At 37.1% G+C, this 13,746-nt stretch overlaps 1 protein-coding gene across 11 annotated transcripts in view; it reads left to right on the top strand.

The window, feature by feature from the left end:
- Positions 1–13,746, top strand: part of LOC138737196 (serine/threonine-protein kinase MRCK alpha-like) — a 653,014-nt gene that overhangs the window by 464,026 nt on the left and 175,242 nt on the right. For all 11 annotated transcript variants that reach the window (XM_069887840.1, XM_069887837.1, XM_069887843.1 and 8 more), the window contains one exon: positions 4,690–4,812. In XM_069887840.1, the coding sequence (XP_069743941.1) occupies positions 4,690–4,812 (123 nt within the window). The remainder of the gene's footprint in view (positions 1–4,689; positions 4,813–13,746) is intronic.

The following is a 13,746-nucleotide window of genomic DNA, read 5'->3' as shown; positions in this document are numbered from 1 at the left end:
AGAGGTTTACAAAATTATGAGGGGTATAGACAGAATAGAAGAGATAAATACAAGAGGACAGTGCTTTAGGGTGAAAGGGGAAAGGTTTAGGGGGAACATTAGTGAATTCTTCTTCCACTCAGAGTGGTGGGAGTTTGGAATGAGTTGAAATCTGATGTGATAAATGCAGACTCACTCTTAAGTTTTAAAGTTTAAAAATAAAGGATGAATTCATGGATAGGAGTGGTCTGGAGAGTTATGGAATGGAATGGGTGCAGGTCAGTGGGTCTAGCGGTATGATTTTTTTGGCATGGACTAGAAGGGCGTGTTTCTGTGCTGTACTGTTCTATGGTTCTATTATAGAACAGAATCATTGCATAACTTCACAACAGATCTGAGTTACCTCACGTGGTCTTGCACTGGTAAATGTTAGAGCAGCAAACAAACAGTGAACTAGTGAAGGAAAGACCACAAGAACTGAAGATGTTGGAATCTTGAGTAAACAACTACAAGCTGGGGGAACTCAATGAGTCAGAGAGTATCCATGAGTAGAAATGGATGGTCAGCGTCACGTGTCAGGATCATTGACATTAATCTTGCCTGAACCCCACTGAGTTCCTCTGGAAGTTGATGGAATCATTGTTTTGCTTTTGATTCCAGCATCTGAGGTCTCTTCACTTTTTAGCAGTTGCTTGTATGGAATTAGCTCATTTCCTTCCATTTGTTATTTACATTCTATTGGCTGCTATGTTTCTGTAAAAAAAAATGTTGGTCTCAGCCACCAAATGTTTTAAGTGGAAGGCAATTCTATCCTAAATCTAGATATTTAAGTTCAAGGAAATCATAGATTGTCAAGAATAAAGATTCTAACTTGAGCTATTAGTTTGGCTTTTCATCAGAATCTTCCAGCAGAGGGGAGGCGTGGCAAGATGGCGTAGAGTCTAGACATGCAATGTCGACCTCTCTGGCCAGACTTTTAAAGGTTCACGAGAATGTTGACAGGATTTCAAGGTTTGAGTTACAGGGAAAGGTCGTGCAGACTGGGGCATTTTTCTCTGGAGCGTCGAAGATTGAGAGGGGACTTGATAGAGGTGTTTAAGATTTTAAAAGGGACAGACAGAGTAAATGTGGATAGGCTTTTTCAATTAAGAATGGGGGAGATTCAAACTAGAGGGCATGGTTTAAGATTGAAGGGGGAAAATTATAAGGGGAACATGAGGGGAAATTTCTTTACGCAAAGGGTGGTGGGGATGTGGAATGAGCTTCCGACAGACATGGTCGAGGCGGGATCATTGGTTACATTTAAGGAAAGACTGGATAGTTACATGGATAGGAGGGGACTAGAGGGGTATGGACCGGGTGCTGGTCAGTGGGACTAGGAGGGTGGGGATTTGTAACAGCATGGACTAGTAGGGCCGAACTGGCCTGTTCTGTGCTGTAAGTGGTTATATGGTTTCTTATTTTATTTTGTCTCTTGTTATTATGATATTTTGATGTTACTGATTGTTTGACTGGGGAGGGAGAAATTTGCACTGTCCTTTATTAGTCATCAGCCACTGGTGGGTGATCCACACCCAATTTTTGTTTCGGGGATTACTATCTTCCGGTAGTTTTTTTTTTGGGGGGGGGGGTTCTTTATTTTTTTTAATTTTAACATTTTTACTTTTTTTCTTAGTTTTTAATTTGTGATTTTTTTTATTGGAGGGCCTGTATACGTTGATTTGAGTTTTTATATCAATATATTATTGGTATTTAGTAATAAGTAGATATGTCAAAGTTGAGGTTTGCTACTTTTAATGTTCGAGGATTAAATAGTACGATTAAACGTAAGCGAGTCTTGGCGTATGTTAAGAAAATGAAAATTGATGTTGCCTTTTTACAAGAAACACATTTGAATGTGAAAGAAAGCGTGAAATTAAAAAGGGATTGGGTTGGGCATGTATATTCTTCTTCATTTAATTCTAGAGCTAAAGGTGTAGGAATTTTGATACATAAAAATGTATCTTTTGAATTACAATCAATGGAGGAAAAGGCAGGATGTATTCTTAAATTGAATTGTAAGAGTTTTAGTGAATTTTGGACTTTACTTAATATTTATGCTCCAAATGCAGATGATGAAGTATTTATTTTGGATGCATTTTTATGTTTGGGTCAAGCTAATGGTAATATTTTAGTTGGTGGTGATTTTAATTGTGTTTTGGAACCTTTATTAGATAAATCTCCAAAGAAAGTTAAAAAATCCAAGATGGCAATCCAGGTCCAAGTGTTGATGAAAGATCTTAATTTAGTAGATATATAAATTAAGAAAAGGTTGGACAGGTATATGGATGAGAAGAAGATGGAGGGTTATGGGCATTGTGCAGGGAGGTAGGACTAGAAAGGGGTGTTTGGTTCGGTGCGGACTAGAAGGGCCTAATGGCCTGTTTCCGTGCTGTAATTGTTATGTTATAAAGTTAATTGGGAAAAAAGTGAAATATTACCGGTAAGTGAAGGAGATTATTCAGTTTATAAGAATATTATTAATTTGAAGTGGACTGATCGAATTAAATATCTGGGTATAATTTTGAATGTTAATTATCAATCTTTATATAAATTAAATTATGCTCCGTTAATGAAAAAAATTAAAACTGATTTGATTAAATGGAAAGATTCACCTATTAATTTAATGGGAAGGATAAATACAATTAAGATGAATATCTTTCTGCGTATACAATATTTGTTTCAATCTATTCCGTATTTACTTGATTAATTTTTTTTTCGAGATTTAAATAAAATGGTTAGGGAGTTTTTATGGAGGGGTAAATTTTTGAGAGTAGCTTTGAATAAGTTACCTTGGAAATATGAATTAGGGGGATTACGTTTACCACATTTTCAAAATTATTATGAGGCAGCCCAACTTAAATTTATTAGTTTATTGATGGATTTGGTACAGCCTCCTAGTTGGGCTAAAATTGAGATGTCAAGTATTTCTGAATTTGCAATACATCAATTTTTGTTTAGGTGGAATATGAATTTGTTACAACAATATAATGTGCCTATAACTAAAACATTATGGATAAAGAAAAACAAAATGATAGGTTCTAGGGGTAAATTATTGGCTTTGACTCCATTGTATAATAATCAAATTTATTTCTTTTTCAATACATAATCAAAGTTTATTGCATTGGAGATTTAAAGGTGTGAAAAATTTGGGAGATTGTTTTAAAGAGGGTAAGTTTTTATCTTTTAATCAAATGAGGGAAGATTTTGGTATTGATAAGAATTCTTTATTTCTTTATTATCAAATTCGATCTTTGGTAAAATGTATGTTTGGTAGAGATCTCTCTACCAAAAATTTTACCTAAAATGACTAAATTTGAGACTTTTCTTATGAAGATACCAGAGAAGGGTTATATTTCATTTATGTATCAAATATTACAGGATGGTATGGATAAAAAGGGTTGGGATAGATCTAAAATTAAATGGGAAGCGGATATTGGTTTTATTTTTTCTGAAGAGTATTGGTTAGATATCTGTTATGATAGTGTAACGAGATTGATAAGTGCACGTTTTGCAATGATTAATTACAATTTTTTACGTCAATTATATTTGACACCTGAAATTTTTTAAAAATATGGTTTTAATGAATCAGATTTGTGTTTTTGATGTGGTGATACGGTTGGAACTTTTTTTCATGCTGTTTGGTCATGTATACATATACAATCTTTTTTGGAAGAAAATTCAATCGTTTTTAGAATATCTGTATAAGATTAAAATAGTTTTAGATCCAACAGTATTTTTATTGGGTAGTTTGCAACCTCTGAAAGGCTTGGGATTAGATAAGTTTTAGCTTGCTTTTGTATATTTAGCTTTATCTGTAGTGAAAAAATGTATTGCTAGTATGTGGAAAGATACAAATATGATTGATATTAATAGATGCCATAATGAGATGAAATATTGTTTAATAATGGAAAAAATTACATATGTTTCACATGATAATTATAATTTTTTTATTAATAAGTGGCTGTTATACTCAGAATATTTACATTTCAATTTATATTGTTTAGATTTTAATATGTATATTTAACTTTTTTTTAATATCCTTTTTTCTTTTTTATGGCTCTCCTTAGAGTTGGCTGAAGAGGGGGGGAATTTTTTTTTCTTTTCTTATTCATATGTAAAAAAAAGTTAATGTTTAATTGCTGTATATGTCATATATTATTTGTTTTTTGAACGAATAAATAAAGTTTAAAAAAAGAATCTTCCAGCAGAGATAGTTGTGGCAGGGTCCCTTCTATCGTTTAAGAGAAGGTTGGATGTGTACATGGAGTTGAGAGGGTTGGAGGGTTATGGGCGGAGAGCGGGAGGGGGGAGATGGTGGAGTTGTTCAAGTGAACAGGTGCGGATTCAAAGGGCCAGCATGGCCTGTTTTCCGCGCCGTAAACTGTTATATGGTTATATGGTTATATCTGTCTAAAAGCCTGGCTTAATGCAGTAGTCAGAGTTATAATTATATAATGTGGAAACTGGCCCTTCTGCCCATCTAGTCCATGTTGACCAAGTTACTTGCATACTTATATGTTTAACAGCATTGGTCCTCAACTATAGTCTTTCCAGAATAGAGACTGGGTTTGATATTTTTAAATAATTGTTAATCTCTCTGCATTGTCCTTTGTACATTCACAGAATTTTTAGAGAATTCACAAAGTTTCATTTGATTTTATTTGATAGAATCTACACAGACTGTCCAGGCTCTTCAGTATTCAACTGTGGATGGTCCACTAACAGCGAGTAGAGAATTGGAAATTAAAAATTTGAAAGAAGAAGTAGAAAAATTGAAACAGCAAGTATTAGGTATGTATTCAGTTCCAAATTTCAAATGTACAGCTATTTGTTGTTTTAGTCAATATGTGTTTATAAAAGCAGTGAATATTCTGAAGATGCTGCAACAAATATAGAAATTTGTGGCAGAATTGTGGTTTTTGCACTGCCCAGAAGGGCAATAGGTTAAATGGGAATTGGATAAATAACTGAACTGGGCACTAAAATGTGGAATAGATCAGAGTTGTACCAACTGAGTTGCTGTCTCAAAAAGATCCAGAACATCGAAGTTTGGCCAGATTGACCCTCTTTCACTGCAGTGTACATATTCTTTGAGTACGGTACAGGCCTTTCGGCCCAGGATATGGTGCTGACCTATGTAAGTCACTCCACAACAATCTAAACCTTCCCTACCTCACACCCATAACTCTCTTTTTCTTGCATCAAGGTGCCGAAGAGTCTTTTGAATGTCCCCATTGTGCCAGCCTCCTCCACCATCCCTGGCAATGCATTCCAGGCACCCATCTATTTCTGTGTAAATAAAAACTTACCTCTGACAACTCCCCTAAACTTTCCTCCACTCGCCTTAAACAGATGTCATCTGGGATTTGCTATGTTTGCCCTGGGAGAAAGGAGCTGGCTGACCACCCTATCTAAGCTCCTCATCTTAAGTCATCTCTCATCCCTTGTGACTTTAAAGAGACAAGTCCTAGGTCTGCTAATCTTGCTTCATATGATGTGTTTTCCAATCCAGGCAACATCGTGGTGAATTTCCTCTGTACCCTCTCCAAAAGCTCATATATCCTTCCTGTAATGAGGCAACCAAACCTGCATGCAGTACTCCAAGTATGGTTTAACCACAGTTTTATAGAGTTGCAACATTATCTCATGGCTCTTAAATTCAAACCTCTGGCTAATGAAGGCCAGCATCTTCTTAACACCCTATCAACTTGCACGCTGTTAAGAATCCTACCATTAACCATGTACTCTGCCTTCAAGTTCGACCTTTCAAAGTACATCTCTTCACAGTTATCCAGATTGAGTTCCATCTACCACTTCCCCGCCTAACTCTTCATCTTTTTTAAATCAGATTTCAGATTTATTGTCAAAGTACATAAATGGCATCACATACAACCCTGAGATTCCTTTTTCCTGTGGGTGCAGCAGAATCTCCACTAATTGGCAATGCAAAAAGTAAACTGTACATAGCATAAATATGTAAACAATCAAAAGAACTGTAAACAGATAATGAATGTACACAACTAGCTGTGCAATACAGAGAGAGAAAAGAAAAATCAATAAAGAGTCCTTAAATGAGTCCTTGATTAAGTTTGTCATTGAGGATTCTGATGGTAGAGGGGTAGCAGTTGTTCCTGGTGGTGTGCATCTTGTGGCACCTATACCTTTTTTCCGATGGCAGCAGTGAGAACCTGTTGTAACCTTCAACCTTCTACACTATCCACAGCACCTCAACCTTCATGTCATCTGCAAATGTACTGACCCACTCCTCTACTTCTTCATCTAAGTTATTTCTAAAAATTACAATGAGCAGGGTCCCAGAAAAGATCCCTGCAGAACTCCTGTAGTCACTGACCTCCAGGCAAAATGCATTCCATCTACTAATACCCTCTGTTTTGTGCAGGCAATCTCATTGCAAATTTATGTAGTCCAGGTTTCTTGGATCCCTTGCTTCATGATTTTCTGAATGAGCCTACCATGGGGGACCTAGTCAAACGCTTTACAAAAATCCATGTACACCATATCCACTGCGTTACCTACATCATTTCTCTTTGAATAATGTTCGAGAGTAGTACAGCACAAAAACCGGTCCTTCAGCTGACCATGCCCACTAAAAACCCAATTGCCAGCACTTGGTCCGTAACCTTCGCTGCCTTAACAATTCTTGCTGCACTAGTTCTTCATAAACTCTTCAAAAACCAATGAGTAATTGTCAAAAGAGATTGAGGGTTGACAAAAGCACTCCCTACTCTGGAGTGATAGAAAGACAAACATAAGTGCAGGTCAGGTACCACCTGCAGAAAAATGAAACATTTAACATTGCACATCCAGGACCCTTCCCCAGATCTCGGAAAGAAATACGTTAGTTTTTAAGAAGATAAAGGAAAGACTAATGGAACAAAATGAATATCTATCATAAGTTATGCTTCTTTGCCTGTGTATTGTGATGCGAATAGTAAGACTGTGGAACATGCCAGATTATATGAGAAGCACCAACTGAGTTCTGATGCAGATGAATGAGCTCGCTGAAGTTGGAGAATTTGATAAGAGTTCAATTTCTCGGATTGCTGCTCTCGGACAGGAGATTCCTACAATGAAATAAACTTTGCATGAATGATGAAGACTTTATCGTCATATCATTAAATACAGCGCACAAGGCACAATGAAAGTTCTTCTTACATTGAATAAAAGTTCTTACACAAGTACAAAGAAAGTTCTTACACAAGTACAATGAAAGTTCTTCATTGCCTCTTCCATGTGTATAAAACACACTAACAGCAATTTATGTAGACACACAAGAAACACGAAGAGAGAAATAAACTCTTCATATTCAAGACAGTAATAAATGTATAAGGAATGAATAAAGGAGCAGATTTTTCATTTGGTTTTTCACATCTGTTAGGATCAAGAAAATTTGGTCTTCAGTTAAGGATTCATTTCTCTGCCAGAGTGTCAGGCTAGAAATTTAATCAGAAAAATGTTGAAGTTTACATTTAAATTGAAATGGCTATCCTTAGTGCTGTTAATTGAACGAACGTGCAATTTGGGTGCAGGAATACTATAGGCCATTCTGCCTACCGAGCCTACTCCACTATTTATTTAATAATAAGGCCATGGCTGATGTGAATTTCATCTAAACTCTGCAGCAAGCCTTGGCATCCAATCTGATCTCATAAGACAACCTGCTCATTCTTGGACATCTGTGAACTGTTTCCAACATACCTAGATCCTTCCTTAAATATCTTTCTTTCTGTGTTTTTGCATTAGATTCTACTTACCACATGTCCACTTATTTCACTGTATCTATCTCCTCTCAAAGTCTACCAGTGTTCTCCTTGCAGTTGACCATGCTTCACCTCCAATTTTTGTTTCATGTGCAGATTTGGAATTATGCTCTGTACATCCAAGTGATTACCATAGATAATATAAGTAGCTGTCCTCCTACCAGTCTCTGAACACCAGCAAACTCTTCACTCCAACCCAAAATATAACATTCTTCTGTTTCCTGTCTCTGTCACATTCGTATCCATGCTGCTCCAATGGCTTTTAATCAGTGAGATTTAATCTTGATAGCAAACTTATCATGCAATACCTTAAATGTGTTTTGGAAGGTGTCAACTGCATTTCCTTCAGTGACCTTTATTAGTTTATAAAGGGATTAAAACAGAAAAGTCTGCAGGCATCATGGTTGAAGTAAAAACACGATGCTAGAGAAACTCAACAGGTCAAACAGTGTCCTTTATATAGTAAGGATAAAGATACAGAACCAACATTTCAGGCTTCATCAAGGCATAAGCCCGAAACATTGGTTCTGTATCTTTATCTTTGCTATTGACCTGCTGAGTTTCTCTGGTATTGTGTTTTTACTTTTTGTCAAGGGATTGTTGCTTTGTAAAAAAGATTTCATCCAATTACATACACATAATTTGCTTTTATTACTTCCATGCTGGCTTTTCCTAATTAATCCACACATCCAAATTATTGCTAATTTAATCCCTGATTATCGTTCTTGAAAGATGCCTCACCATTGATGTTAAACTGGCAAATCTGTGGTCACTGAACAAAGGTGAAACATCTGCACATCTCACACCCTCACCTGCCCTCTCTACCTGCAGATGTTTGGGTAAGTTGTGCCCAGTATCATTGAGAGTTTTCCATCGCAGCCTGATTTGCTTCCATTCTGAACTAGGTGATTTATCCACTTGAATTACAGCCAGAATTTGTGGTTACTTTGTCAATTTTTAGATCATCTGCTATCTCCCTTGCTGAGACTCCAGGGGTACCTTTCATCTTGGTAAAGACTGATATAAAATACTTTTATTATACTTCCAGAGGAAATAGTGGAAGACAGCACAATACCAAGATTCAAAAGACAAATTTATGGACATGAGGGACTTGGAGGGATTTGGACCAAGTGCAGGCAAATGGGATTAGCCCAATATACCATATTGGTTGACATGGACTAGTTAGGCTGAAGGGCCTGTTCTATGCCCTATGAGTCTATTTATAATTTAGGCCAGTGTAAAATCACACATAAATTCTGGAGGAATGGCATCCATAGGAGATAAAGATATATTACCGATGGTTTGGGCCTGAGCCCTTCTTCAAGGAATAAGCAAAAAACAGGAAGGTATGAGAATAAAGGCTGATCCAGGGAAGAGTCCAGACCAACAAAAGGTGTTAATTGGATATGATAAGAGAAGAAGTGAGAATTGATTTTGGCTGCATGAAAGGAGACAAAAGGAAAAGGGAGACAGCTAGGAGAAAGGCAGTAGGGGGAAGAAGAAGCAGGGGGTGTTGGGGGTGGTTTAACAGAAGCAAGAGGTCAATGTTAATGCCATCCTTTTGGAGGGTGCCCAAATGGAAGATACGGTGTTGTTCCTCCAATTTGTGGGTAGTCTCAGTCTGGCAGTGCATGAGACCATGGACAGACATGTCAGAAAGGGAATGGCATGGGGAATTGAAATGGGTAGTCAGTGGGAGATACCCTCTGTTGCAGTTGTCAGAGCTGAGGTGCTCAACAAAGTGATCTCTCAGTCTGTGTCCAGTCTCTCCAATATAGAGGAGACCATAACGGGAGCACTGAATGCAGTAGATGACCCCTGCAGATTCACAAGTAAAATATTGCTTCACTTGAAAGGACAGTTTGAGGCTCCGAATGGTGGTGAGGGAGGACGTGTGGGCACATCTATTTTTATCTTTAGCCATACCCTCAGCCTCCATGAGTTGATCCTTCTGGGCCCTGATCAGCTGCATCTCTATCTCTCTTTCTCTCTCTCACTCACCTTACCAGCTGTTTACTGTTTGCATGTACTGAATATAGTATAAAGATAAAGATTTTTGGTCACTTATATGTTTGTTGTCAATCCATCCTTGCCCACCACATCATTTACTTCATTTTTTTCTTCTACAATCAGCCTGGTTCTCTCTAGAGTGAGCAACCTGGACACCTCATGTGCTCTTTTCTGCTTTACTTTGCTATCTGTCTTTTTGGTCTTCCAAGAACTTCTGGCTTTCATTGCTCCATTTTCCTCCCCTGGGGGAATGTACTAACCTATATCATAGCTAACTTTTTGTTAAGAGCTATGCATGGTTCAATTATACCTTTGCTTGCCAATCTTTGAATCCGATTTACCCAAGCCAAGTTTCTGCACATAAAAGTTCAATCTTTTGCACTGAGAAATTCCTCTCAGGAAGTGAGAAAGGGTAAAGGAAGTTTGCCAGTTTCATTTGCTTTTCTGTTGATGATCTTCAATGGTTTTACAGATCTTTAAAGGATTTTATGTGGCAAATCAAACCAAAGTAATGTTTCAGCCTTCTGTGTTTGGAAGGATGCATCTATAAATTCTAAAAAGACAAAAGATCCCATATTTAGGCAAGTTTCTTGTCTCTGTTTGTTGCTAAGGTTGCTATAGTTAATAAAGATTGTTATAGTTTGGCCATCATCCATCTGACAAGACCATAAAACATAGGAGCAGAAATAAGCTACTGAGCCCATCGAGTCTGCCTGCCAATTAATTATGAGCTGATTCATTTTCCCCATTGCCCAGCCTTCTCCCCATAACCTTTGATGCCCTGGCTAATCAATCTCTGCCTTAAATACACCCAAAGACCTGGCCTCCTCAACAGCCTATGGCAACAAATCCACCCTCTGGCTGAAGAAATTCCTCTGCATCTCTGTTCTTAGCAGATGACCTTAAATCCTGAAGTTGTGCCCTCTTGTCTCAGACTCTCCCACCATGGGAAACAACCTTTCTACATCTACTCTGTCCACACCTTTCAACATTCGAAATGCTTCAGTGTGATTCCCCCTCATTCTCCGAAATTCCAACAAGTACAGGCCAAGAGCTGTCAAATGAGGAGCCTAAAATACCTCGCATGTGAGGTCACACCAGTGCCTAATAAAGTCTCAACATTACATTCCTGCTCTTATATTTTGTTCTCTTGAAATTAATGATTTACTGTAGATAATTGCTCAATTTAGGAAAGCTACTTGGAACTGCCTTATTGGATCTAGTAATAAATTTAAAAAACTTTGCAGTTAGGTGTTCATGCTTCAGGTTATGGTTGAAGTTAGTTGAGTGCTTTCTGACTGTGTTTGCAGAGGGAATGTGATCCTGTAAGTATTTCGTGTACACTGAACTGCATGAGATGTTATGAAAGGAGTGAAAGCAGGAAAAAATTGTTGCACCTCTTGTGGAAAGAGAAACCTTTCAGGTAGATACACTGGACAACAATTTTTTTCAAAAGGTTTGCTTCCTGAAAATAATTGGGGATTATGATAGACAACTTCAAGCTGAACACAGAGAATTTCAGAATTGCTGTATCACGTAGAAAGTTGGAGAAACAGTAAATTAACTTTTATTGAATGTAGCATTTTTAATGATGTAACGATACTGACACGTTGCGTTAGTTCGACCGACCTAAAAATGTTTTGCTGCTTATTTTCGTTTGTACTCGGCATCTGATGCCTCCGTGTCAGTGTCCAACAATAGTTGGCCAGCGTCCTAATTGCCCTGATAACGCTTTTCCATGGTCGCAATGTCCTGGTGAAACCTTTCACCATGTTTGTCACTGACTGGACCAAGATCAGCAGGGAAGTGCAAATGCAGAAGATGAATTTGAGAAATGCAGAATGCAAATAAAGAAATTGGAACATCTGTCTCAAACTGCAAAATCCATTACTTTTCTTGTTCGTTGCTTTAAAAAAATTTTGAAGACAGAAATTTTCGCACTTGGTGACAGCAAACACCACCCTTGGTCTTGAACCACGTAGCTTTTACTTTTCAAATGTCCCTAACATGCCATTTAATTTTGGCTGGTTTATCAGATGAGGATAACTACACACAAACAATTCAACATCTGGATCAGTGTAATTTTCCACATCAGGTTCATGCATCTTCATCTGCATCGTCTAGCCTCCGTGTCTTTGGTGGCTCTAGAACTGGCAACACTGGTCTCATGGCTGAAGGCAAATTGGGGTATTCAATAGATTTCATACTTTCAGCAGTAAAACCAGATATTACAGTCACACACAAGTAACAGTCCGCCACGTAATCCCTCTGTTCTCGCCATATCATTGAGACTGCAAATGGCATTGACTTCTGAGTACATCTAAGCCAAGCTCTCAGGCTGACTCCACATATTGCACAACAAATGTGAGGGTTTATCTTGGGCACCAATTTTACAAAATGGAGTAGAGCCCATAGGCTTTCTTAGTAAGTGCAGTCGTGCTGGGTCTTTTTTATTATTTTATTTTCAAATTTTAAACCGCAGTAATAATTACATAACTTCAATTCAAAAATTATTATACCAAGTTATACATGGGGTATATAATCCCACCTCCCCACCCACCCCCCCAAACCCCTAAAGAAGAAAAAAAACAAAAAAAAAAGAAAAACTGGAGAATCCCAAGGGAATAAAACATTTAGACCATAAAGTCTATATTGGAGGTTACCAAGCCATATTTTCCATAACGCATGATATTAATCTCGCAACTACAAAGTTCTGCATGCCACCTTTCCATATATAAATCTATATCTGACTTCCATGATATTGCTATACATTTAAGAGAAACTGCTAAAAGTGTGGCAGAGTGGAATGATCTTCCAAATGAGACAGTTGCAGCAGGGTCCCTTCTGTCATTTAAGAGAAGGTTGGATCTGTACATGGATGTGAAGGGGTTGGAGGGTTATGGGTGGAGAGCGGGAGGGGGGAGCTAGTGGAGTTGTTCAAGTGAACCGGCGCGGACTAGAAGGGCCGACGTGGCCTGCTTCCGCGCTGTAAACTGTTATATGGTTATATATGGTTATAATCTGCACAAATCCAATTCGGTAGATATTTAATTTTAATTTTGGACTTATAACCTTAATATTATTCAATAAAAATAACATAACATCCTGCGGGAATTTGACCCCCATAATTCATTCCAAAAAATTACCTACCGCTAACCAAAAATGTCTAACTGTAGGACATTGCCAAGTTGAATGCAAAAAAAAGTTCTAATCTCAGATCTACACCTAAAACATAAATCTGCTATGGCTGAATTTAATCTATTGAATTTTTGTGGAGTCAAATATAATTGCTGTAAAAAATTGTGTTGGACCAACTTATATCTTACATTTATAATTTTAGTCACATTACTCTTACATAACTCCATTCAATCCTTTTCATTTATTTGTGTCTGTAAATCCACTTCCCATCTTAGTCTTGATTTATGCAGCCCCAATTTTGGGAGCTTTCATTTGAAGTAAATTATATATTACAAAAATAAATTTATTTACACTATTATTACAAATCAGTAATTCCAATTCACTTTGATTAGATAACATCAAACAGGGACCTATTTTACAGATAAAAAAGCTTTGACCTGATAATAACAAAATAAATTATTATTAGGTACATTACATTTTTCCTTCATTCATTCAAATTTTATAAATTTTCCATTCTCAAAGCAGTCCTCAATCTTCTTAACACCTATCTGTCTTCAAATCCTCAAATATTGGTTATCCATTGAAAATGGAATGCTTATTTTGACATAGAGGCATTTTTCAAGATTTTAAACCTGTCATACCAATATTATTTCCACAACTCAATCAAAAGTTTCAAATTAAGTGTTTCCTATTTTCGACTAACACTTTAGAATTCCATTTATAAATAAAATCCTGGGGATTCATATCCCTTATTGCCTTAAACTCTATAAAAACCCAAGCTAGAATATTATCTAAA

This window comes from Narcine bancroftii, chromosome 6, assembly GCF_036971445.1.
Source record: "Narcine bancroftii isolate sNarBan1 chromosome 6, sNarBan1.hap1, whole genome shotgun sequence".
Lineage (NCBI taxonomy): Eukaryota > Metazoa > Chordata > Chondrichthyes > Torpediniformes > Narcinidae > Narcine > Narcine bancroftii.
Note: the sequence above shows the minus strand (reverse complement) of the source record. Positions and strands in the feature narration are given on the sequence as shown.